The sequence below is a fragment of the Heliangelus exortis genome, chromosome 1 (assembly GCF_036169615.1).
Source record: "Heliangelus exortis chromosome 1, bHelExo1.hap1, whole genome shotgun sequence".
NCBI classification, from domain to species: domain Eukaryota; kingdom Metazoa; phylum Chordata; class Aves; order Apodiformes; family Trochilidae; genus Heliangelus; species Heliangelus exortis.
Window position 1 is genome coordinate 104,754,153 of NC_092422.1, and position 24,986 is coordinate 104,779,138.

A 24,986-nucleotide genomic window follows, 5' to 3' on the forward strand; every position below is an offset into this window, starting at 1 on the left:
AAAACAAAAAATTAAAAGGAAAACTTGAAGGAAAAGGGCCATGTCATAACTTGATTTGGTATGATTATACTGTAAATAGGCCGTAAGCAGTCAAAGGAAAAATAACCTGCAGTATTCATACCACTGAGAGACTGTGTAGTGGTAATCACTGTTCTTTCCTGCTGTTCAAAATATTTTCCAAGTGTCCCCAGAACTGCACTGTCTGAATGTGTCCCAGTCCAAGGGCTTTAATGCTACCACTAAGTCAAAACTATTTGTCTCCTAGAAATTTTAAGTGAAATTGTCACTATTTTGCAAAAAATCATAGCTACTCACTGCAAAAGCACCAGAAATAGGCAGAGACCATAAAGAATATTTCTGCTGATTCAGTACTGTCATCACTATTAATTTAAAAAAAATTAGTCCAATTAATGAGAAAGTAAAAATGTTGAAATTCAAAAAACAGGCATGTTGTATCTGAAAATGCCAATTAATTTTTTTCAGTGTTGGTTGCAGAAGTTAATAGAGAACATAACCTTGACTATTCATGGGGAAACAGGAACAGAAATTTGTTTGCCTTCAGCTCATTTTTTTCCCTTTTCTTCATTAACTTACACTTTCCTTGCCACACGGCATTTTAAACTGGTGTTTTAGTTTACCTTTAAGATCACACATCTTCCCAGAGAACATGGCCACCTCTATCACAATGCTACAGAAGAGCTCTGCCTGAGATCTGTTTCTGACCCTGATGCAGGCAGGCACTGCGCTTTTCCTGCCCTTTGTGGAGAGGGTCTTTTTCATCTAATATCCATGCTCAAGGCTTCCAAATATTTCCTCTCTGTGACCTTTAATTTCTCAGCATCCTCTTGGGCTTAGTAATAGCTAAGAATTTAGTTATTTACTATTAATCCATTAGTATCCAGAGGTCTTAATTAGCACCAGGACCTCATTGCAGTATGTATTGCATGCAGCACAATTAAAGATGTCCTGACCCTAAAACACTTAAAAATTAAATGAAAAAAACCAGACTCAGGCTGAGAGAAAGAGATTGCATCTGTCAGTGTATTTGATGCCCAGAAATTGTGCTCAGTGTTGTACATGAATGCTGCAGTAGAGGAAGTCTGCGGAAAATTTCAGATTTGTCTCACTAACAAAGTCATTCTCTCTGAGCAATCACTCAGCTCTGTGTGGCACAATTAAATATGCACTGGTCTACAGAGAGCACAAGCACTACTCTCTAAACTGGTGATTAAGGTGTTTGCCTGAGAGGGGCTGACATATGTTTCAGGCCTTTTTCCTGACAGTACACAAAGTGAAGGAGTTAAGCATTCATCAGTGCAAGTTTTTCCCGCCCAAGTAACTGCTCCTGACTGCTAATCTATGGAAGTTGTGCTTAAATAATCAATTTGTAAGGATATAGTCGAGGTGGGACTGCCACTCCAGAATAACCTATAGCACAGGGAAAGATCCTTCTCCTCCTTCGATACAGATTCAGGTTCTCTCAGTGAGTTAAAGTGCTCTTTCTGAGCACTTTCTGAGATGGCCAGGGCACTGAGCTACTGCACTGAAAAGAGACACTCTCTGCTTTTTGTCACCTATTACATATGGGCTGTGTCTTGTGACTGGATAAGAACTGGTGTAAGAACTTAAGGTAAAGTTTAGCCCAGGCTAGAAAGAAGTGCTTCACTGTAGATTCATGTTTATGACTAATCCAGCATAATTTCAGACTGCTGCCAGAAGTTTTGGTCCCATCTCCCTCACCTTGCCTTCCCCAGCCTCCAGGCAGAACTTAACATCACATTGCTTATCTAGCAATGACCTGAGTATGGGGCTTGTCAGATCAACTTGTTGATTTGACAGAAATTTAATCCTTTTTTACAGGTGGGAACAGTGTTAATGACTACCCTGTAGCCACTAAGATTGCTACCTCAAAGATAAATGAATCAGCAGAACTCTACCTCAGTGAGAATCCTCAAATACGCCAGGGTGAAACTCCACTTTAAAACTGGAGCAGTCCTTGGTGTTTCTTATTTATTTCCCGAAGAGATTCCCCATTCACTGTGGTGGTGTCAGGACAGTTACATAAGGAAGCCAGGTACCTAACAGGGAACTGCAGATCAGTCCCTAAAAGCCAGACATGCTGCACTGAATTTTACAGTGCCGGCGTCATCTTCTGGATGTGGGTCACACTGTGATGGTGCTGATGGTTTCTAATATAGACCGCAGGCCATCACATGGATGGGGCATAAATTCCTGGCAAAAACTGATAAACAATAAGATTGGTTCTGGCTCTGTGTGGCAGATTGCACTTGAGCATGCGGCAGCCTTCTAGCCAAAAGCTAAGCTAGCTCACCCACTGCAAATACAAGCCTTCTATAGCATCTAACACTTCCTTAGTGTTTAACACTTCCTTAGCATTTAACAGCAAAACTCAGCAAAGCACCAGCTTTTATTTTTGCTTTGTCCTGCTCATTCTCCCAGGGCTCAAAACATTGCAAATGCATCTAGAGTATCAAAGCTTCAAAAACAATGCATACTATTATTCCCGTCACCTGTGAGTCAAGGAGATGGAATGAATACTCCCCCATCCAGATAACTTAAAACCTTTGTTTAGTATTAATTCTGTCACTTTTTAACCTGACTTACTTTGGAAAGTAGTCACTGACAACACAGGGCAATGCAATATCCTATGCCTCTACCAGATTTCCACATGATAAAAGATCATCTTGTAACTGGTGCTTGCTGGAATGGGAGGGCCATGGTGATTTCAGGTGAGATAAGCCAATTGCAGAAGAACCTGATCTGAGGGAAGTATCTTACTAAATTTATGCAGGCAGTGACAGGATTAGAAAGATACTGCATGTGGCACATTACAGTGAACACATCTATTCTCTTATTCTACCACACAGACTAAGTTACACACCCTAAAAAACATGTTGCTTACACGAAGCAGCAGAATAAAATGCTCTTTGGCTTAAATATATTCCTGCTTGTGATTGTGAATTTAATGCATTCGCCTTCATATTTCTTTTGTTCTGCTGCTTTTATCTTTGTGGAAATTTTCCTTGGTGACCTCTGTCATCAGTGTGGCCCTGAAAGTCATAATCTCTTCTAACGTCACAAGCTGGAGGAACATGACCTTGGTATCTTCCTATCTTAGCTGAGGGCATCATGGAGTTACAGAATGCCAGCCAGAGTGCATGGGCCCATTGGCTTTCTCTGCCCTCTCCTGCACAATTATTCTGGGGAAAGCGGTGAACCTAAGCCAGGTAAAATATATTAATAACATCCACTGTTCAACCCTCTGACTGAGGTTCTTCCTTTGCAGTGGGAACTGACATCCTGTCAAAGGTGACAGCACTGTGCCAGTTTATTTCACTAGGAGACCTGGCCTTTTCTTTCCTCCCATCTCCTGAGCTTGGCTGCTCCCATTATATGAACCCTGACTGACTCCTGTCCTTAATAAAATCTCCATATGCTCCTTCAGCCTCACTTTGATTAGCACTCCCAGAGTCTTCCTCACTGCTGATGTCAGGTGCATGCACAGCTCTGTAATTCCCCAACAGCCTTTTCCAAAGAATGACTTTTAATCAGTCCCTCTGTTTTACCAGCACTTCCTTCACTCACAGAATGCCTTTGAAGCCAGGCCCCTGATAGTGGTGGGGTTTCTTCTCTGCTGTCCTCTTTTGTTGTTTCCATACAGGATTCTAGGACAAAATCTCATAGCTTTTTGGATGCTCTGTTTTGGGAGGGGGTTTTTGTGTGTTTGTTTGTTTGGGGTTGCTTTTTTTTTTGGTGGGTTTTTCTTTTTTTGGTTGGTGTTTTGTTTTTTTGCTTTTTATTTTTCATTGTTTTTTTCCTGCCTGTGTCATGATCCTAATTTCTTTCAGGATTTCTTCTTCCTCTCCAGGGAAATTTGTCTCTATTTCTGGCATCTGTCCTTCCTAACCCTGCCCACTTTTTCTTTCCCTCTCAAAGACAGGGGAAAAGAATCCATTTAATATTTTTCCTGTAGTAACGTCTATCTCATCTGTCAATAAATTACCCTTTGCCATCTCTGGAAGACCCCTTTGTCTCCCTTCACTGACCTTATTCTGTACCTTGCCTGTTTTTTTTTAAGGGAGGATGCAATATCCCTGGGCTGTCATTCCACTGAGAACAGCTGTCATTCCTCTCATAGTGCATGCTTATGCCTTTGAGGAGGGAGGAGAAAGGGAGGGGAGAATTAGGGGAAGATGGGGAGCTGCCACTGGGAAATATGATGGTCCTATTCACAGTGGTGATTGTTTTTTTCATGCATTATATTGAGCTGCAATTCTCTTTTTCTTCATTTTCTGATTAACAGAAATCTAACATTCATATATCTGAAATACAAGAAGATTAATTGAAGTAAACACTTTTTTAAAAGTATGTATGCATTTTATAAATTTCTAATTTCTTAGTAGTCTGCAACTCTGAATGCTATCTCATGGTCAGAGTTGCAGTCTGATACTACAGGATTCAGGAAGTATATTTGTGGCTAAAAAAACCCCTATGACAGTCCCATATATTTTCAGTCTTACAAACTGAACAGGATTAAAGTGCATGCTATAGTTCTGCATGCAACTAGCTAGCTGTGCAGACGTGCTTGAGGAAGAGACAGACCCACGAATCCAGCAGTTCCTGACCTCCTTGTTTTGTCTGAAGCACTACAGAATCTTAGGGAGATTCCCTGTGTTTCTCATGGTCCAAGGGCTGCTCTGTGCTGGTCACAAAGAGCACAGGTAAAAGTTCGCTTTTTTTTTTTACTAATATAATAGTAGTTTGTAATAGCAAATTCTGGCATCAATTAAATTTTACCAATACCCTAAAGAAGTAAAAGCACTAAAATAAATCCATTGAAGTTAGATTGGACATTAAGGGTTGGACTTGATGGTCTCTGAGGTCCCTTCCAACCCAGCCAATTCTTTGATTCTATGATAAGTTGCCCTCACCTCTGTAGTGTCTGGCAATTACACTTCTTAATACATTTATTGTCACAACATGGATGTGAAATAAAGAAATGCAGTTATCATCTATGATGCAGGTGTGCATTGGAGGCACACCAAAGCGATTTCAAGGTACAAGACATAGCACATGCTGGGGATTCTGATTCTCCCAAGTATCTGAGTCAAAAACCTGGTGGAACATACCATGACTCCTGTTTGATCCTCTCTTGGGGTTTCCTTTGTTTGGAAACCAGTGTCAGACATCATGTGTGTTACAGGCCAAATCCAGGCAGGGACAAATCCAGGGCATCCCTCTGGACTTGTGAGCTTGCAGGTGTTCCAAGGCCCATATTAACCAATGCTGAAGACAGACTTGAAGAGCACGTACCAAATGAAAAAGGATGTCTAGGCGTGACATACACAGCAAACTCATCAATTCCTTGTCCTGTGCTAGTAGAACACCATCAGAACATCTTTTATCCTAAGAGCACTACACTGCTTATTTTACAACTGCTTTATGACTGGTGTCCACTGTGGCCCTCTCTCTCTCATCTGATGGCTCTGACTTGCAGTCTCTTTTGGATTTAGCTGTCCTAGCTGTAAAGTTAACCCATCTGCACAGCCAGACGTAATACATTCTTTGGCCACCACAGCAAAATGCATTGATATGATCTTGAATTTAATCACTCATTTCTGCAGTCCTCAGCCAAAGATATCAGAGTAAGGTATCAGTTGAAATCAGATTTACATGAGTGCATCAGACTACAAGCTTAAACAACAGGGGATGAACCATTCATTTGGCCGCCTCTTCTTTGTGTTAGTTACCTCCAGCACCTTAGTAATGCAGGCAGCTGAAAGTGGCAATATTTCAAAGTTCTCTAGGGTGAATCACTAGGACTTGGGGACCAGAGCTTTTGCTTCCCTGGGGTATAAGATCACCTGCTTGCAGGGTCTAAGGCTATGGAGGTCTCCATATGGAAATAGGGTTTTCAAATGTGTCCCCATACTGGTAACACCAACCCTACTCCAGCACCAGGAGCAATGCTGGCTGTCTACTGAAGAATGGCTCCTGGCTGCTGCTGTCTTCAGGACTACCCCACCTAATTAATCAGGTCTTTTGTAAAAAGACACCTGTGGCAACTGGCAGAGTATCTGCACAAACATTACCAGCCTTAAGGCTGAGAAACTGTTAAACAACCTTAGTAATAGAATATTAAAATCTTGATGATGAGTGAGTGTGGGTGGAATAATTGTCTGCTCAGAAAGAGGCACCTTTTTCTCATTCTGTTCCTGTAGTTGAATCCTTATCTCCTGAATAAATAAAAACAAACCTCCCTAGTTATTATTGTTCTTTTTCACCTTTTGACTCTTGATTAGATTTACCACAGATAGATCCCTTTGGCAATGAAAATGGAATCAACACATTTTTTTATGCACTCTAGTGGAATTCTCACCCCTGCTCCAACTCAGACCATCAAGATCATAGTTTTCTGCATGGCTGTTAATTACCCATCCTTTGAGCTCCTGTCTGAGGTGTACCTTTCAAAGGGATCTGAGATGCCCTTTTTTAAGTGATCACTTGCTCTCATCAACAGACTGATCTGTATCACTTTGAATCTTTATCTTATTTTTAAGCCTCAGCACTTGCAGCCAAAGCTGATACCTTTCTGAAGAAAGAAATTCAGGGTGAAAACTGCCTCACTAGGTCTGTTTCTCCTTTCTATATTTTTCAGTGTTTTCCCAGATGAGGCCCCAGGATTATTGCAAACCAGTCCCAGGAAGAAATGCTGCTCAATTAGGCGAAAAGAAACTAGAAGAAAAAAAGGAGTAGAGCCAGCAAATTGCTTGAGATAACAATCTCCCCCCACTCGTGTGTCTCTGTAACTAAGAGGATTAGCTGAACTTTCTGTGTCACACCAAAACTGACAATAAGCAACAGTGACTTCCCCCCGCTGGCGCTTGTACCTTCACATGTTTCATTTTCTTGCCCATACTATTGCCTTGCCCCTTGCTGATTGTATGACAAACTTGGGGGAGAACATGATGGCTCTTTCCTTTAAGATTTATGACTCAAAGCCAGAGAAAAACCAACTCTAGTTATTACATGTTCTGTTTCCTCCTAACAACTACTCACTTTTAACAGTATAAGCTAACCAAGGAAACATGGAAATATGGTCTACTTGGTCTCACTTGGTCTGATCTATCTGCTGTTCACCAGAGACACAAACAGAAGCCTCAGGTGTCAAATCATGGGAGCAGGCATAAGGATGTCCTTTGGGAGCAGGGCCAAATCATATAAAACAGAAGTCTCATCAAAATTCAAAGTGTCTGAGGCTCCATGTAGATACAGCACTGCCAACAAGGAGCTGGATGTTTATTTCAGCTAAAGATTTATCATCGTGTGGTAGGAAGACTACAAAGGGTACTTTTGCAGTGAAGGGAAATTCACTTTTGGTAAAAGGACTGTCACTAATTACAGTGTCAGCCCCATGTTCCTCTGACAGTGGTGTACACATGGTGAAAGAATAAGGCTTATGGCTGAAGATGATCAAACAATTCCAGTTTCTAGAGTAAAACTGTTCGTTTTTTGTTGAGTTGTGTAGAACACCACTTGAACAAGTGGTGAGCAAGTCCTTTTCAATGAGTCTGCCACAGAACTCTCACAAAGCTAGGAAGCTTGTTCCAAAAACAAGACAAAGGAGGAGACTTCTCCCATCAAACCATGCTCCCTTCTCCACCACAAGTTTCCTCAGAAGAGCCCAGCATAATGTGGTGAAAATACAAAAGATTAATGTCTCTGATGCCTGAAGAGTCACACACAGGTACACTGACCAAGTAACCAACTATGCCACAATAAGGAAGTAGAAAGTGAGAGGAGGCAGGAGAAGCAGCAATATTTTCACATTGATGTGAAGTACATACCAAGACTTAAAAAAGGAATGTTGTGACATTATGTTGTGACATAATAACAAATTATGTGGGACTCAGGTGACTGCCACCACCAGGGTAGGGACTGAGGGAAAATGCTGGCACAGCAAAACCTTCAAGAAGTTTGAAGGTTTGGTCATAAAATGCATGGGACTTGTCAGTTTTTGTAAAGCTTTTTACTGAACAAGGCATCTGTACTGTGTACCCTCTCATTGTGACACAGCCCCCTGAACCTAAATTAAATCACTATGGCATTTCTGCCATGTTAAACGGTGCAATCAGGTTCTCTCAGGCCACATAAATTCAGCAAAGTAGTGGTCTGGGGGTCCCTGTACAGCTTTATTTGTGATCAAAGGGTATGGTGTTGTGGGGTAGAAATACCTCCAGCCAGATTTAGACTTCTACTCCAAAAATCTGTTCAGACTGAGACATTGTAAAAAATGCCCTGTGTATTGCCATGGGGTAAGACTGCCTTGTCACCATATTGCAACCCCCGTCTCGCCTATATGGAGCAGCAGTTTTAGTTCAAAGGAATCTAGGTCCATTCTCTTTCCCTATTTCCATGAAATGGGACTAGAGTGGAGCGTGGCAGCCTTTTAACAGTGCCCCACAGCACTGTAAGAGTTCAGTCTAGAGAGTGAAGGACACCGTGTCCAATTGAAATTACAGAGGAATTTGGAGTAGGCAGAATGTAATTACACAATTGGAATTTAAACTGTGAAATTAAAAGGAAATATTCAAGGATGAAGGGGCAGAGAGAATCCCTAATCTCCAGCTAGGCTAGGCTGTGTGCCAGAAAAGTCCCTTTCTGAAGAGGGAGTAGGCAAAGATCCTGTCCTGGAAGAAAAGGAGGTAGAGAATAAAGACAATGTTTTCAAAAGCACTCTACCTCCAGCTGTGTGTTTGTTTCAAAGGCTGTGTCTATTCTACAAAAAACCTTGTGGTTGCTAAAAGGTGTCAGATGTGTCCCTCTTGGCCCCTTCTTCACTGAGGTCAAAAACAATTTGGTTCCTCATGTAAGGGGCACCAAAGCATTCCCAAGGTCTACAGCAGAAAGTGTGCTGTACGTCCCATCAAAAAATAGAAAACAAAAACAAAAATACACACACACAAAAAAAAAAAAAAAAAAACCACAAAAAACCCAATATTTCAGCCCTCTCTTTCGTACAGGTGCAAAACAGAGTTTGTCCTTCCATATGGGGTCTGCCAGACTGCAGCCACTCTCACTGTGTGTATCTCAGCATTTCTCACGTCTGAGTAAACAATCCTCAGGACAAAAAATACGTGGGTTTAAGTGTGTTCTTTTACTAAGGGGAGGCAGAGAAAACCACTGAAAACAGATCTGTGGCAGTTTTGAGTGGAAACTTGAATCACAGGCAAATTTCACCTTCCAAGTGATCTCAGAATCAAGCTGTAGGACCCTGTTGTTGTCCACCTTCGAGTACAGAGACAGATGAAATCAGCCTTGTGGATCTTCATGAAGAGAACAAAAACAAGCTGAACAGAGTCTTTCAATCAGGATGCAAGAGAGAATTGGAGGCTCCTCTTCTTGGGCTGCCCAGCCACATGTGCAACTGAAGACAAGTTATTTAATTTCTCTGCCTTAGTTTACTATTGCTAAAAAACGCAGCAATAATTTCCTGAATCTTTTAAAGTCTTGATTTTTAAGGCAAAATTGATTACAATTGGAAGGTGCTTAGATGCTGAATCAATGACAATTGAAATGCATACAAAAAATTGAACTAGAAAAATAAGTGTACCCAAAGCAGCAGAGAGTGAGAAATAGATTGAAAAACCCACCTGAAAATATAAGTGTCCTCTTAGTGATTACCTCTCTCTTTCCTGAGGATGTGTGAAGGCGATGAATTACAGGGTTTTTTTAAAATATGAAAATGAAAACCATGTTTCTTTTCATCTGTGCTCCATTTCTTATCTCAAAAAAAGCAGTTAGCTGCACTTGGGAGGGGCAGAATATTATGAGGTGGTACAACTCTCCTGCTACCTTTTCATTAGCACAGAGATCCAGAGGACTGGCAACAACTCTCAGAAGTAAGAGATTAGGGGTCATCCTTCCTCCAATCCAGAGACAACAAAAGAGGGACAGAAACAGAACTAGAAAGCAATCTGGACAAAAATGCCAGAGAATTGTGCACGGGGAAACAACAGCCTATATATGCAATGGGGAGTCTCCATTCCTCTTCTGCTGCCTGCGCTCTGCACTCACAAGGTGCATAGGTAGGAGCTGTAAAGAGAGGGCAGAGCATAATACCGGAAAGAGGAGGTACTGGTTGGACCCAAGCCTTGGGGGTGGAGTGTTTCCTTCATGCTAGGGAACCAGAGAAGGTTGGGGAGAAACAAAGAAGAGAAAGGAAAAACATCTTTGTGGTTTAAGTACTAAATTGTAAATCCCCAGAACACCTAGGTACCACTCATGTCTCTGCTGTCACACTGGGGGAACTTATGCATGCTCTTTATGTTGCTTTTGTTCACCATTGACTTTTCCTCCTCAATCAAGGGGCTACTAATCCCATTTTTCTTTTATTCTTTGTCTGCAATCTCTCTAAATTGCAAGTTTTTTGAGACATGGACTATGCTGCTGTTCATATCTGTAGGATGTTAAAAAAAAACGAGACTGTAACCTCTGTTACTATTACAGACTGTAACAGAGAGACCGCCAGTCTCTCTGTAAGTGTGTGTATTGCACATGAAAAATGTTAAACAAGACAGAGACATAAAGGTGAGTTTAATTGAGGGTGAAACAATCTGGCCTGTCTGAAAATGAGAGGAATGGAGAGGTTTTGGGGAGGTACGCAAAAAAGGGCAAGGGGAAAAGAATTTTTTGAGGCAGAAGCCTCTGTTGCAGTACCTTGAGAACAAAAGGGAAAGCTGAAGCAAACATGACTCCATAAACAGGGCCTCCTTGAGGAGAGAAATCTGATGGGAAGAAAACATGAGAGAGTGGACATTGTGTGAGAAAAGCAGCATCTGGGATTCGCATCTGAGTGACACAGTGGAATTGGAGCAGAGCAGATAAATTTGGTCCTAATTTCTCTACACATGAGAGCTGCGTGGGGAAAATGAGAATTTCCTTCCCAATGTGCTTTCTGCTTAAATACTGCAATTTGTGTTTCCTTTGTCTTCTACCTCCCCACCTTAAAAAAATAATAAATCAGAAACACTACTGAATTAATTTTAGCAGGAGATAGAAAATTCAGAAGGTAATATAGACATCAAAGAAAATCTGGGGTTACAGGCACAAATAAAGCAGGCCAAGGAGGTGGAGGAATTTGGAGGTATCTGAATAAAAATCAGAATTACACAGATATCCCACAAAGCACTCACTAAATTATCCTGAAATACTATTTGTTTCCTTTAAAGATGTGTTGATTTTGAACGCTGTTGTGATTTTCACTGCCAGAAAGTATTTTTAAAGCAAAATCCCTGTGAGAGGTGATTCCATGAGTCTGACAAGTCCAGTCAGAGAGCAGAAACATGGAGTCCCGCAAGGCACTGGCTGCTTTAGGCTGTTTCAGCAGAGGATCTAAGCCTATTCTTAACCACCAGCGTGAGCCCAGTCTCACTGACTGCAGCCAAACAACTGTTTCCCACTTAAATATTTTTGTGAAATGAATCTAGAGTGTTCAGTTTCTTATGGGACTAATCTCTGTATCATTTTGTGTCCAATTATCTCAATTTTTGTGTCCCAGGAAGTTTCTCACAAGTAAGACACTAGTCATGTGCTTTTTAGCTAGTAACATAAAATAATAAGTTTGTAGAAATCACAAGCTATTTGCGGAGAACTTGCAGCTGAAATAGAGGTAAAATTTATCTGATAAATTATTCATCATTAATGATTTGACCAGCTTTCCTGGATATATAGCCACAGGGATGTATGACACCTTGGGGAAGGCATCAGATAGAGATGAATTCAAAGTAAACTAGAGGATGCAGACAGGTCCAGAGCAATCTTTAAAGAGAAAGGGAGAACGGCTATGTGGCCAAAAATAATTAGTTTCTCTTTATAGTGGGTCAATTAGAAAACATGGAGCAGGTAGCTACCAGAAAAAATATAGTAGCACTGATTTCAGACAGCAGCAGCATCAGTGGGTTCCAGCTAACTGTGCAGAAGCCGAGCAAGAGCAAAGGCTAAATCAGGTGTGGTAATGGGAGAAAATTCTCCCCAGCGAGAAGCTGCTACTATCAGGGAAGAGGTTACCAGGACATAGCATGCTGGACTGAGAAGAGTCTACGGGTGAGATGGGAAGATAGGGCAGAGAATATTCAGCGTAGGCAGGATTAGAGCTGTGCAGGGTCTTAATCTAGGCAGCCCTTTCTCTACACCTTTATCTGTCATGGTGCAGCCACTGTGTGCTGCAGTGCTGGTATAACCTGGCCATAAAACTGGATTAACTGGCCTGCGAGGATCATGGCTGAACAGGAGAGGAGCGCGACAATATGCCTTTGTTTACATTTCCACTTCTGCGAGTTAAACATAGATCTCTGTGAGGCAAAGTGCTTAATTACTGGTATGGAATATCATCAAGTGAACGCTCAAGAGAAGAATTACTGCAAAAGAAGGTTTTTGCTTTCATAGCACAGTCCCTTTCCACTAATGTTTTCTGCAGTATCAAGAGGCTATTTTATAGCAAGGGGGAAAAAAATAAAGGAACTTATTTTAAAATAAAAATGTCGAAATTACCTTTCTGATTCAGCCCTTGGAGAGGAACCCTGCTGTTTCTCTCCCTCAGCCTTTCCTTTTTACCTCTTCCCTACCAACGAAAAAAATCCAGTGACTGCCTCTGATAACGACTCATTTCTTCAGCAACAGCATGCAAGAACAGATGTTTGCCCATTTCTCTTATGCCACAAGGTTTTGAGATGAAAATTTATCTTGGACTCTGACCCACTGAAGTTGATGAGTCTTGGAAAACGTTAAGACCTTAATGAACACTACCCTATACCATCTTCAATTTACTTTTCTTGTTATGGGTGTGCATAACAAAGCTCAGGGAAAGTGTAGATTTATGCAATATTAAGGTTAAGAATATAAGCGAGTTTTATTTTTACGCTGCCAAATTTGTCAAGAATCAGCAAAGTTTTGCCACTTTGGCTGTTTAGCTGATTGCTTGTCCTGATTTGGAAGTTTTGAATCTAAAGCTAATTTTGTTAGTCCTCTAGTCTCTTCATTATTTACTCCCTTTCAATAAGAGAGGCATGAAGCCTGACTCCCTTTCCCTTTCGGTTTAGTCAAATTTGATGTGTAAAGTGGAAGATGACAAAATATTCGTTTGAGAGACACCCTGGTACTGCCCTGAACGAGGGGCACCTCACAGTGGATTTCTTAAAAAGAGAATCGTTCCCTTTTAATTGCTCTTTTCGGAAGGAAAACCGGACCACCACTCGCACGCCCTCCTCCCCACACAACTGCAGGTTTTGTTATTTAATTTTCTCTGTATGCAATTCCTTTTTATTCATAGGGGATTAATCTTGCTTGGAGCTCGGGGAGTACCTGTCGTGCAGGCGCCGTTACGATAGCTATTTTCACACAACTCACTCGCAGGTACAGCTCCTCCCGAGACGCCCTTTCAGCCCGAAGGTTGTATTTGGAGACGTTGTTACCTTGTTGCCTCTCTTTTACTACCGCGATTAACTATTTGCGCTACCCCCCGGCGGGCTGGCGGCTGAACAGTTAAGGGCAGGGCTGGAAATACCCCCTGTGCCGGGAGCGGCTCCTCCCTGCCGCTTCTGCCTGCCCCTCCGCCGTTAACCCATAGCGGCCTTCACTTCGCCAAGAAGCCCTCAGCGCCGCAGGGGGCACATCCCCCCCCCAACCCCACCCCCCCCTCCCTGCCCCGCTCAGCCAGCAGCAGGCAGCCCGCCACGGCGAGGCGAGGCGGAGGTGAATGTGGAGATAGGGGGTGGGGGGTGTGTCAGGACGCCCCGTCCCCCCTCCTTGCGCCATTCACCACCCCCGCCTGCAGCCCGTAGGGGGGGGGGGGGGGGGCGCAGCCTGACCCGCACCCCCCTTCCCCGCTCTCGCCGGGACCCCACTGCGCAAGCGCCCGCGGGCCGGGGAGAAGCGGGGGGGTGGGGGTGGGGATGGTGGTGTATGGGGGGGGGGGGGTTGAGAAGCAACTGAAACGCTGGTGCGCGCGGGGCGACGGTTTACACGTTAACGAACCCTCGGCCAGAGGTGAAGGGAAGGCAGCCGCGCGCCTGCGCAGTGCCGCCCCAGAGCCGCCCGGGAATGGGAGGGGGAGGAGGAGGAGGGGGGGGGGAGAGGGGGGAGCGCGCGCGCGCGAGCGGGCCGGCTGCCTCAGCGCATGCGCGGAGTGGCGCCTGGCGCTGGACGGGGAAACGTCCGGGGAGGAGGGGAGAGCATCCCGGCCGAGTTTGCGCAGGCGCAGAGCGAGGCCGCGGGGCGGCCGGTTGGCGGCTGCGCAGTAGGGAGGCGGGGGGAGGGGGAGGGGGGGGGTGCGCGGCGGGGGGGAGGGGAGGGGGAGGAGGAGGTGGGGGGAGGAGGAGGAGGAGGAGGAGGGGGGGGGGCCGGGAGCGAGGGAGGGTTTATCGGGCGGCCGATTTTGGTTAAAATATTCAAAATGGCGGACGGAGGAGCAGCGAGTCAAGATGAGAGTTCGGCGGCGGCGGCAGCGGCAGGTAATCATTACTGCATTTTACATATTCATATTCATACTCGCACACGCGGCCCCCCCGCCGCCCGCCCGCCCCGCTTAGCATAATTTATTAGTACTCAGGATTATTATAATTAACGGCACAGGAGGGAGCGGGGAGGGGGGGTGTGAAGGAAAGCAGCCTCCCCGTGCGGGGAGACACACATACACACACACACGCTCCCTCCCTCGCCCGCCCGCTCCCTCACACTGAGCCGCACTCGCACCCGCCCGCACGCCGGGGCACCGGCGCCGGGGCAGGCAGTGGGGTGACTGAGGGGCGGCGGTGCGGGCGGCGGCGGCGGCGGCGCAACGGCGAGGCGGTGGGGTCGGGGGGGGGTGGAGTTGGCGGGGGGGGGGAAGCCGAGAGAGGGGAGCCATCCCCGCACCCAAAAGCGGTCGGAGATAGCTGGCCGCCACCCGGCCGAGCTCCCCTCCAGCCCGCACGCCCACAATAAAAGCCGTTTTACATATTCATGGCGGGAGGGGGGGGGTGTGGGGGGGGTGATGCTTTTGGAGCGGTCCCGGCTGGGGCCGCGGGAAGGGGCACGGTCCACTGGATTGGGGGGAAGCGGGCGGCCCCCCGAGTGGGGCAAGATCCCCCCGCTGGCGCGGTGGCGATAGGACAGAGGGTGGCGGGGATGCTCGCCCCTCAGAGGGGCCGGGTGAGGGTGAAAGACTTGGTTTCCTCATCCCTCCTCATTACCCCTCCACCCCCCCGCCATCCTCCGCACCCCCCTCCCCCCCCCAGCTAGGGTTATTTCCCCAGAGCCTGGGGCCTTCAGGCAAGGGGTGGATGGGTGCGGATGGCCTCGGGGAGGGGTAGGATGAGAGCGTGGTTTGGTTTTTATTTTTATTTAAAGCTCCCCCCCTTCTGCCCTCCCCCCCTCCCCTCCCCAAAAGAAAGGGTAGATTCATTGTGGGGTGACTTGGAGGGTGTGCGGGTAGAGTTTCTCCGTGCCCCTCTCCGACAGGAGAGACCGCGTGTTTGCACCCCCGGAGGCTGAATTTGCCCCGGCGGGGTTTGCCCTGCTCCCCCGTTTGCCCTCTTGCTTCCGCAGCCCCGAGGGCTCGGTGGTAGAGGGGTTGCTGCGGCACCGGGGCAGGCTCCCCTCCCCTGTGTCCCGGGCACCCCAGCCGTGTCCTCTGGCCCAGGGGCAGATGGTGGTGCCGGCAGCCCTGGTGGGTTGGCACTGGGGGTGCGGGTCCCGTCCCTCTCCCTCCCTCGCTCTCTCCTTCTCATTTGAATAATGTCTAATTCGGGGAGGTTTATATTATTGAAATGGCCGCCCGGCTTTCCCCGCCTCTCATGTTTAGTAATTCAGACCTTTAATAACAGCCACTCAGAGCCCAACGCCGTGTTTATATTTTACATTCGCCCCATGTGCTTTTGTGGTTCAATATGATTCTTCTTTCTTGCTCTCTCGCTTTTTTAAAATTTTCTTGGCAACCCACAGGGCCCCGAGATCAAACCCAGGCTATGTGAGGAGAGGAGGGGGGAGAGCTAGGCCCTGGCTCCTCTGGCAGGCGCCTAGGCCTCACTCTGCTGCTTGATTTATTTACTAATAACCAAAATGACCCCCCCATCTCCACTCCACCCCTGCCAGCAAAAACAAAACCCTCCTGGGGCTTGAGCAGCATCAGATCTGCTCATAGATTCTCAAACACTCATGTCTTTTAAATAAGGAGCTTATTTTTAATTTATAGCAACTCAAGACTGTAAAGCTGTTCCTTTCATATCTGCTTTTCAGAGGCTTGGGCATTTTTGGTCCCTTTGTCCTTGATTCTTTTCCTTAAAGGAGAGTTGCTTCTAATTTACGTTTCCTGGCACTGAAAGAGCTATAGAAGACACACTCAAAATCTGAACAGCTTTCCTCCTACATCTGAACACAAACAGAATTGAATACATTGAAGATAATCTTATTCACCTTCTTGTTGCTTAGTGTGGATGCAGTTTAACAGTGCAGTGTGTCAGATGCTTTTGTTGCTGCTTGTATCTTTGACTGTTGGTTGTTGGTTGGGTTTTTTTTTCCCCTTTCATTTAGATTAGGCTTTCAAGATAGAAGGTACTAGTAGGCAATATAGGGTCTACAAAGATAAGTTTTCTGTGATTGTATTATAAGAACACCAAGTGAAAATTAAAATTAATCCTCTTAAATTGTCTGGAATAATTTGTTTTTTAAACCAGATATTAGTCTACTTAGGAAAAAACAAAACAAAACAGAAATGGACTACTTTATTGGAAAGAGACAATAATTAAAAATATTTATGCAGGAATGTGTTTCAGATAAAACTGCAGGTTTTCATTAGTGACCATTGTTTTCACCCTGTGCAGAAAAGAGACATAACAGCAGGGTACTTCAAAGTAGCAGTGCCAGATTAGCATGTAAACATCTTTGAAACATGACTAGAAAGAGAGTTCACATACAAATGCAAGCAGCCTATTTGGTAGTTTGGTTCTAAATTTAATTTGTCACAAAATACTACACTGCAGCTAATGAAAAGCATTTTGATTTAAAAAATAATGGCTCAGGTTATTTATCCTTTTTCTTCACCCTTGGTGAAGACAGGTCTTGAATACTAGAAGAAAAAAAAATAAATCGTGGAAGCAGTAATGAGACTGTTCAGGTGACTGACTGTTTCGCAGACCATCAGCACAAGGCTGGCTGGACAAAAAGCAGTAATATGATTTCATGCCTTAAATAGCGTATATTTTTTGCACTCGCTTCACAAGATGTGGTCAAGCCGATGATGTCATTGGCCAGAGGACAAGGTGCAGTTAATTTGATTTATTGACCTGGGGTGAGGTGTAGCACTGGAACCTTCTCATAGGGAAACCATTTATCTGAGGACAATTTCCTTTATAGCAGCAATTTAACCACTGCTGAGACTGTAGATATTTTATCCAGCATGATAAAAATGTACATTGCATCTTGCAAACAAAATTTCTTTGTCACTCACATTTCAGTAATTTTTATAGAATGGAATACTGGCCAGTGGCCTTGTGCAGCCTTATGGCGAAGCTGGGGCTTTATAGCTCTGAATTCAGGTATTTACATGCCAAATTACGGATGTATTTATCCCAAAAATATATTTGTGTGCCTGTGTTGTAGCTTAAAATTTTACTGGAACGTGATGTGGACAGAAATGTCTTCACCAGTGAAGCCCATAGCATGTTAGTGGGAAGCCCCTGTTCCCAAACCCTGGTGTCATGTTCACTTGTTGGAAGGTGTCGAGACTAGTGCATGGGTATTACTTGTGAGTCTTGAGTAAGGACTTTTATGTTATTTTCACTGGTGGATGTCGGATTTTAAGATGCTGCTTCTCTGGGAGAGTAAAAGAATTATTTTTTTTTTTTCCCCCTGGCTGTGGTGAGAGTAGAGGGGGAGGGTTGTGCTACTGTTGCAGTGCTTCCAAATTCTTAACAGGGGAATGTATTCTCGTTTGGCTGTCTTTTCAGCTTTTATTAGCGATAGAAGGAAGAAGGCTTGTCCCGCACGTGATACAGTTGCTCTTCTTCCACAAAGATGATCCAGGGGCTGGAGCACTTCTGATATGAGGAGAGGCTGAAGGAGCTCGCGTTGTTGAGCCTGAAAAAGACACTGGGCGGACCTTATGGTTGCCTTCCAGTACCTGAAGGGAACTTACAGGAAGGCTGGAGAGGGACTTTTCATAAGTGTCCAGCAACAGGACAAGGGGAAATGTTTTTAAATTGAAGGAGAATAGATTTAGACTAGATCTTAAGAAGAAGTTCTTCAGTACACAGGTGGTGAGACCATGGAGCAGATTGCCCAGGGAAGCTGTGGATGCCCCATCCCTGGAGGTGTTCAAGGCCAGGCTGGATGAGGCTTTGATCAACCTTGTCTAGATGAGTGGCATCCCTGCCCATGGACAGAAGGTTAGAGTAGGTGATCTCTAAGGTCCCTTCCAATCATTCGATGATTCACTACTTGATTACCTCTGCTCCCATATCAAGGCAGTTCTTCCATTTTTCTCTTTTATTTTCTTCTTTGAAAAACTGACTGGAACTTACCAGTGTTAACAGCTTGTTGGAAGAATAGGCTAAGTTGTGTCAGTAGTCATGCTGCCTTATGTGGAGTAGAATTGGGAAGGTTTGTGTCCATATGTTGGTTTCACAACTCGAGGAGCTAGGGCCTACTCCTTACTTCTTAGAAGGAAAGGGAAAGAATCTGATCTTCCCACCCTGTCATTTTAGGAGGCAAAAACCAAATTATCAGCTTTCCTGTAATTAACAATTTCTCAAAGATTAGCTCGAAGTAATAATTTAAACAAGTGTTAATACTGGCTTCCTGATGCTTAATATGGGTAGCTTCTGAATGCTTGTCTTGGCAAGTAATGGTGATGATGTCTGGAGTTGCCTCACTTGATGAAATCAGTGAGATAGTCTTCAGCTTGGTCTGTCTCTTAAACCTATGAAGAACCAACATATTCTGTGTTAGGAGTCTCTTAGATGACGTGAAGCGTTTTTCCTACTTTTGCTACGTTGCAATAATACATGGCCCAGAAAAATGAGATTTTTTAATACCTTTGTCACTTAAATTTATCTTTGTCAAATTTCAAGTGGTAAATTCCTCATTTGGAGTAGCGTATTTTTGCTGCTTTCTTTATGTTCAGATTTGCAAGGATGCAAGGAATTTTGAGGTAAATGTTTTGTCTGTGCTGTCCAGAATGTTTTATTTGATCTGTCATCCAACTTCTTTCTGCTATAGGGTGTTCATCTCCTTGGCAGACATGTTGGTGTTCTCTCCTTCTTTGGCAATTTTGCAGTAATTTTTTTGTAGCAAGTTTTCATTTGCTTTCCTTAAACTTTGACTTCCATGGAGTTCAGGACTTCAAAACAGATTATCGCATTTTTAATGTGCAAATCTATTTGGTTACTTTTCGTATCTTTTTCCAGTGTTATTTTCTATTCCCACTAAACAGTTGTTGCCTGTAGGACAGTAAAGTTGATACTGATATAGCTGACAATTGGGCAGCTTCTGCTACTTGCAGTTAGAGCTTTATTATTTTTATCTTGAAAGAATCAGTAACAGTCCTGGCAAATGACTCTCTTTTATGACGTAAGTATTTTCAGTCTCTGTCAAAAGTGTTGAACAAAATTAAATATGACTTGAGTGTCCCAATTGTGATATGCTTGGTTTGGGTGCTTAAGCCAGTGTGTGCATGAAAGACTATCTCATGTTGCTGGAGAGACTTCGAGTGCCAGCTGTTTACTACTGCAGAGATTTGCTCCTGTGCTGACAGATTTTCCCACCCCTTTCCCTAATGTGCTACATTGTTATACAGGACAAGTTAAGAGGGGGATTTTTTAGAATGAGTATGGAAGGCAGATTTCAGGGAAGATACTGATCTTATATTAATTGTGTATTAAGTAGTTGGTTTTATTTCACTTGAAACAGTTTGACAATTGCTAAATGAGAAAAAAGCATGTACATAGATGTATTTTCCTTTCTATAGTTCTTTGTCTTAAATTTCTTGAATTTTGCGCATAGGCTCTCAAGCTGCTTCGTGCGTGCTTTTTTTTCTCTGTAGAAAAGGAAATAATTACTTAAGATCCAAGTATTATTAATTTTCCTAGTTTCTTATTTCACAACTAGCTAGGAAATACCCCCATTTGTTAATATAACTGTGTTATAAATTGATCTCTATGGTGCATTAGGAAGTCTTTGTGAAAGTAGTTTTTTATAGAATGCTACTGACTAATTGATTTAGTTTAAGGTTAATATTAGTTGAGTGATGAAGTGTTGGTTTGGTATAGAGAATTTACTGGGTTCCAGTCTGGAGTTAGTCACCAGTTTTGCTGTTCTGGGCTAAATCCATGTAAAGGGAATGAGAGAACATTTTTGCAGGGGTGTTGCTGGAGGAATAATTAGTGTTTTGAGGTATCTCTGAATGTAAGAGTACTGTAATTTCTTCTGGTTTTGCATGTGATCATGCAGACTTGTGCCCAGCTTAAACTTTGTTCAGAATGTTTCAGTGTTGATACTGTGTTCATGTACTCTCACCAGTGATGAGCACCTCCTGTTTTAAAGGCACAGATTACTGTCAGTTCTAACTATAATGTGATGTAGATCTGCTCTAGGGTATGCAGTTCAATGACAGTTTAAATCAGCCTGAATCTGTCCTCATCTCCCTGTGTGTTCCTGTCCTCTTCTCTGCACACTGGTGCAGATGCTTTCGTGATTCCTTTGCTGAGCTACTTCAGAGAATTAAATTGACAGAATACAAGCCTTGCCAAAAAAAATGAATGGTTTTTTTGTTGGTTTAGCTCTCTGAACTGGCTTCAATGAGATTAGACAAATAGCAGTACCAATCAAGGAAGGGAACAAGAAACACACTTGTTGACCCAAGTCTTCTCATAATTTCATTCTCTCTGGTGGCTTTCCTGTTCACGTAAATGGGGAGTCATGCTCTCAGCCATGTGATCCCACCACTTACTTGGCACCATTCCTAGTACTTACTGGTTTCCAGGATGGCCTGGCCTAACTTGCTAACTGGGTGGAAAACTAGCTGTGAGTTGAAATTGTCTCAACAAAGGCCATCAAGTGTAAGAGCGAGGGTAGAACCACTTGAGTGAAAGTGGAGGAAGAGGAAAGAGGGGAAGGGAAATTAAGCTTCCTCTTTTCAAAAGCAGCAATAAGCATTCTGATTAGCTTCACTGTATTGTATAGCTTTGCTTTTTAGGTTGTCATAAGCCACTGTGAAACCACAGTTGATTGGGCTGGTAAACTGTAGTTGATGTAAAATGGTACCAGATCAAGAAAAGCGATGGGAATGCTGAGACCAATTTACTTTTTCTATAAATCATGATATTGTGACAAACAACCTTTTACTTATCATTTCTCTACCCCACCCTCGAAAAAAAAAAACCCAAACACGAACCCAGAAAAACATCAGATTTGACTGCATAGAAATAATGTAGAATATATGGCATATTTGACACTGTATGTTAGGGCATGAAGTTTTGGAAAAGGAAGATACGAATAGCTAAGTTACTAAAATAGTAAATACAAGTGAAGACTTAAAAATGAATGTAGAAAAACCTGTTGAATTGAACTGGAGGTGTAGCTTGCTTCTTTTTTCCCCACTTCTTTAAGAGCTGTAAGGAAGCCACCATCCTTTTTACAGTGAGCTTCTTTGCTACTTGTTCCCTTTGTCCTTTCAATGATTCAGTTTTATTTGAAAAATACCATGTGACTTAGTAATTCGTGCCTGACCATACGAGTGTGAAGTTGTAGCTTTATATGACTTGGATATAGCTGAAGGGGAGGAGTATGCAGTGAGTGCAGGTAGAAATGACTCAGATACTTGAATCACTCATTTCTACATATTAGTTAATACAGTCTACTGAATGAGAAATGAGACTCAAGTATCTTTCAGGTATTCTGTTGCAAGGATGCAATTCTAATTATTCATAATTTTGTTTCTTATTTCTTGATGTCTAGCAGGTCTTTTATTTGATTTTTTAAACATAGATTTAAATAGATATTTAAATCTGCTTAGTTCTAAGGCTGCAGAGACTCTTAGGGCAGCTAATGCTACCTTCCCTCCCTACCAGCCCCTCTGGGAGTGTTTCTCACCCCATCCTCTAAGGCACATACATACCTGCATGCACACATGGTTTGGAAAAAGTGCCTGAAAGCTTGGGCTGGGGACATCTTCTTCTAGGTATCACTGTAGTAGTACAAGACATTGGTGTTTCTGACTGATTTTTCCTGTTCCCCTGTGTCTGTTGGTGGGTCTGATCATTCAGGTGTTTTCTAAGCTATTTCAGTTGAAAATAGCTGGGTTATTAAAGACTGATCTAAGCTACCTAAAGTAGCCTGGGTAATTCTGATTGGAATCTATGAGTGAGGGATCACTTGAGTTACTTTGTCATCATACCTGCAGGTGCAGTTCATATCACACTTAATCTTATTGAGGGGTGGGCTGCTGCCAAAAAAAAGTGGGAACATGAGGAGGAAGAGCACTGGGTTTTCTGGACTGTTTTGAGAAAGCCTGTGTAAAACTGTACTACCTTCTGGCAGAAATGGGTTTGGATAGTGTGGAAGCTGGAGGTAGGAAGGCAAAGGGAACAGTAACTTTCTGCTTGTAACATTTGTTACTAAATGAGGATGCCTGTTCCCAGTGTTGGGAAGAAGTGGTACTTCCCAGGTTATTTTGAACTTTCCAGGAGCATTTTCCTGTTTTATTGAATTTATGTTGATGTGAGCTATACAATGCAGATTGTTATGAGTACTGCCAGTATCTCAAGTAAAGTGTGTGATTTACAAGTCATTTCCCTTAAATAGGCTTTATCGTAAGATTATCTTTGCTTGCTGTTCCATTTCAGTCAGAATATAGTTACTTTAGACAGCTTATGGCAGCAAAGCTAGGTGAATTTGGGAGTATCTTTCAGAACAGTTGAGAACTTGCACTTCTGCATGTTAGTTTAGTCTGAGGTGTAGGAGCTTCTGACTTCAAATCAGTCACACTGTCTCTCACAGGAATTTGTTTGAATCGCATAATTGTTAACCTTAACCCAACTATTATTTTAAAGCCAGCATAGCTTCTCTTTGGTTAGGATGGGTGTGCCAAAGTAAGGCAGAAGCCATCAGCTGCCAGGCTGCAATGCTGCCTATCAAATGTTGCCAACCACTGCCCTAGAAAAACATGCTGAAGAAGCAGTAGTTGTAGGATGGACTTTTAGTCAAAGCTTTCAAATGAGAACATATCACCAGGAAGAGTTTAAACTAGAAACCTGATCATATTTCAAAGTTGATTTTACTCAGTTTTTCAAAAAGACCCCAAGTGTATCTTCAAAAGTTGTGGAATTTTTCCATGCATCTGATTTTAAACTAACCTTTGTTGCTTACCTGTTTTCTTCTTTTGTGTGTGTGCAAAATTGTACGAAGAAGAGCTAAGCAGCCTGTTGCATGTTGTTCTTCACCTCTGGCTAAGTCGAGTGCTGAGCTGCAAATTCTTGGCATTTGGGAATGTAATCAAAGGAGCTAACCCTATGCTTGCCCCTCTTTTTACAGTCCTGTCTAGGTGTCTGCTGTTGAGTGCAGTTGGAGGAGGGTCAGGTAGATCTTTGGTCTGAGACAGTATGGTGATTTTAGTGTTCTCTTTCCAACAGAGAAGAAAATTATCTTCCCATTTATTTCTCAAAGCCATCTTACCTTTTGTTCTTAAGTACATGGTTGTTCTCCTAGTTTAAAGAGCTCAGCAGCACCATAAAAGAGTTCAGGAAATATAATACTTGTGTATTCTGCATATTTCCAGCTGTGGGAAGCAACTAGGGGGTTACTCCGAAGTATTACCTAATTGCTCGTTCCCTACCAGGGACCTAGAGAACTGGAAGCTCCTTTTGTTACTCTCCTGCCTTGGGAAGATAAGAGGGGGAGTTTTAAAAATTCAGCCTCTGTTATTGCTTCATGGAAAGGATCCACAATGGAGCAGATTCTCTGCACCTTAAGACCCACTGATGGTCTTGAGCATGTTTGAGAGTTATCTTACAGAAAGGGACTGCAGAAATCTCTATAGTTTTTGAGCTATGTAGTTTCAAGACTAGTCCTTCTCTCATTACAGACAATGACATTGCAAATAATACTGCTGCTCAGTTTTGAGAGGTAAAACTGATGTGCTTTGATTTAGTTTGATTAGGAACCTTGCTGCAACTTATGGTTCAGTTCAGTGGTGCAGAAGGGACTTGTTCCAAATACACCGGGGACAAACTAAAGCTGTCCTGAAACTTACTGCAAACACTCTTCTGCCATGCTTGTGTAGGAAAAGCTACTTCATTGATATAATTCTCAACAAAGTTAAAACTGCAAATGTATCTGGCCATCTTTTCTAACACATTTTAATTGTATCTATAATAGAAATAATTATAAACTAACAGCTAAATTTAAAGGATACCGTGTTGTATTTGATTGGATGTACACTTATGTTTTATGTAATTGTGGATGATGAACTCTGCCATAGTGGAAAGGATTTGCTATGTGGAAGTTTGAATAAAGTCATAAAGAGTTAGAATAGTTGTTTGGCATCTTAAATCTTCTAGCAACTTGGTTTGCTGGGGAAGAGAGCAGGGACAGTTACTATTACTTTGTGCTGTGGTGTCTCTGGTCAGGTTTGCAAGGGTTGTGGGCATCTGTAAAGATCCTAGCAGAAAAATTTCAATTGTCACTTCTATATAATACTGATAAATAATACAAGAAAAAAATGCCATGTATAAAAGTGGGACAGCACTTATATCTACACATTTACCTATTTGCTGTTAATATAAGCAAAAATTAAGTTAATTTTAAAGTTATATAAGAAAGTCTCTAAAGTTTCGAGACAATACATAATCTTCTGTGTGTACTCAGAGAAGGTGAGTTAGTTACTTAAGGGATCAGTTAATTTGACAGTCTTTCAATAAGTAAAATTAACTGCA

At 43.1% G+C, this 24,986-nt stretch overlaps 1 protein-coding gene and 1 long non-coding RNA gene across 7 annotated transcripts in view; both read left to right on the top strand.

Annotated features, from left to right (window-relative positions):
• The first annotated feature begins 4,327 nt into the window (after nt 1-4,327).
• Nucleotides 4,328-7,037, top strand: LOC139801876 (uncharacterized). Its single transcript, XR_011728377.1, has 2 exons — nt 4,328-4,742; nt 6,680-7,037. It is a non-coding gene; the product is annotated as an uncharacterized lncRNA (long non-coding RNA).
• Nucleotides 7,038-14,413: 7,376 nt separating this feature from the next.
• The window catches only part of POU2F1 (POU class 2 homeobox 1), a 121,057-nt gene continuing 110,484 nt past the window's right edge, over nt 14,414-24,986 (top strand). For 5 of the 6 annotated variants that reach the window (XM_071756568.1, XM_071756570.1, XM_071756586.1 and 2 more), the window contains exon 1: nt 14,414-14,531. In XM_071756568.1, coding sequence (XP_071612669.1) covers nt 14,474-14,531 — 58 coding nt within the window. In that variant the 5' untranslated portion in view covers nt 14,414-14,473. The remainder of the gene's footprint in view (nt 14,532-24,986) is intronic. The other variant, XM_071756578.1, reaches the window with a different exon arrangement.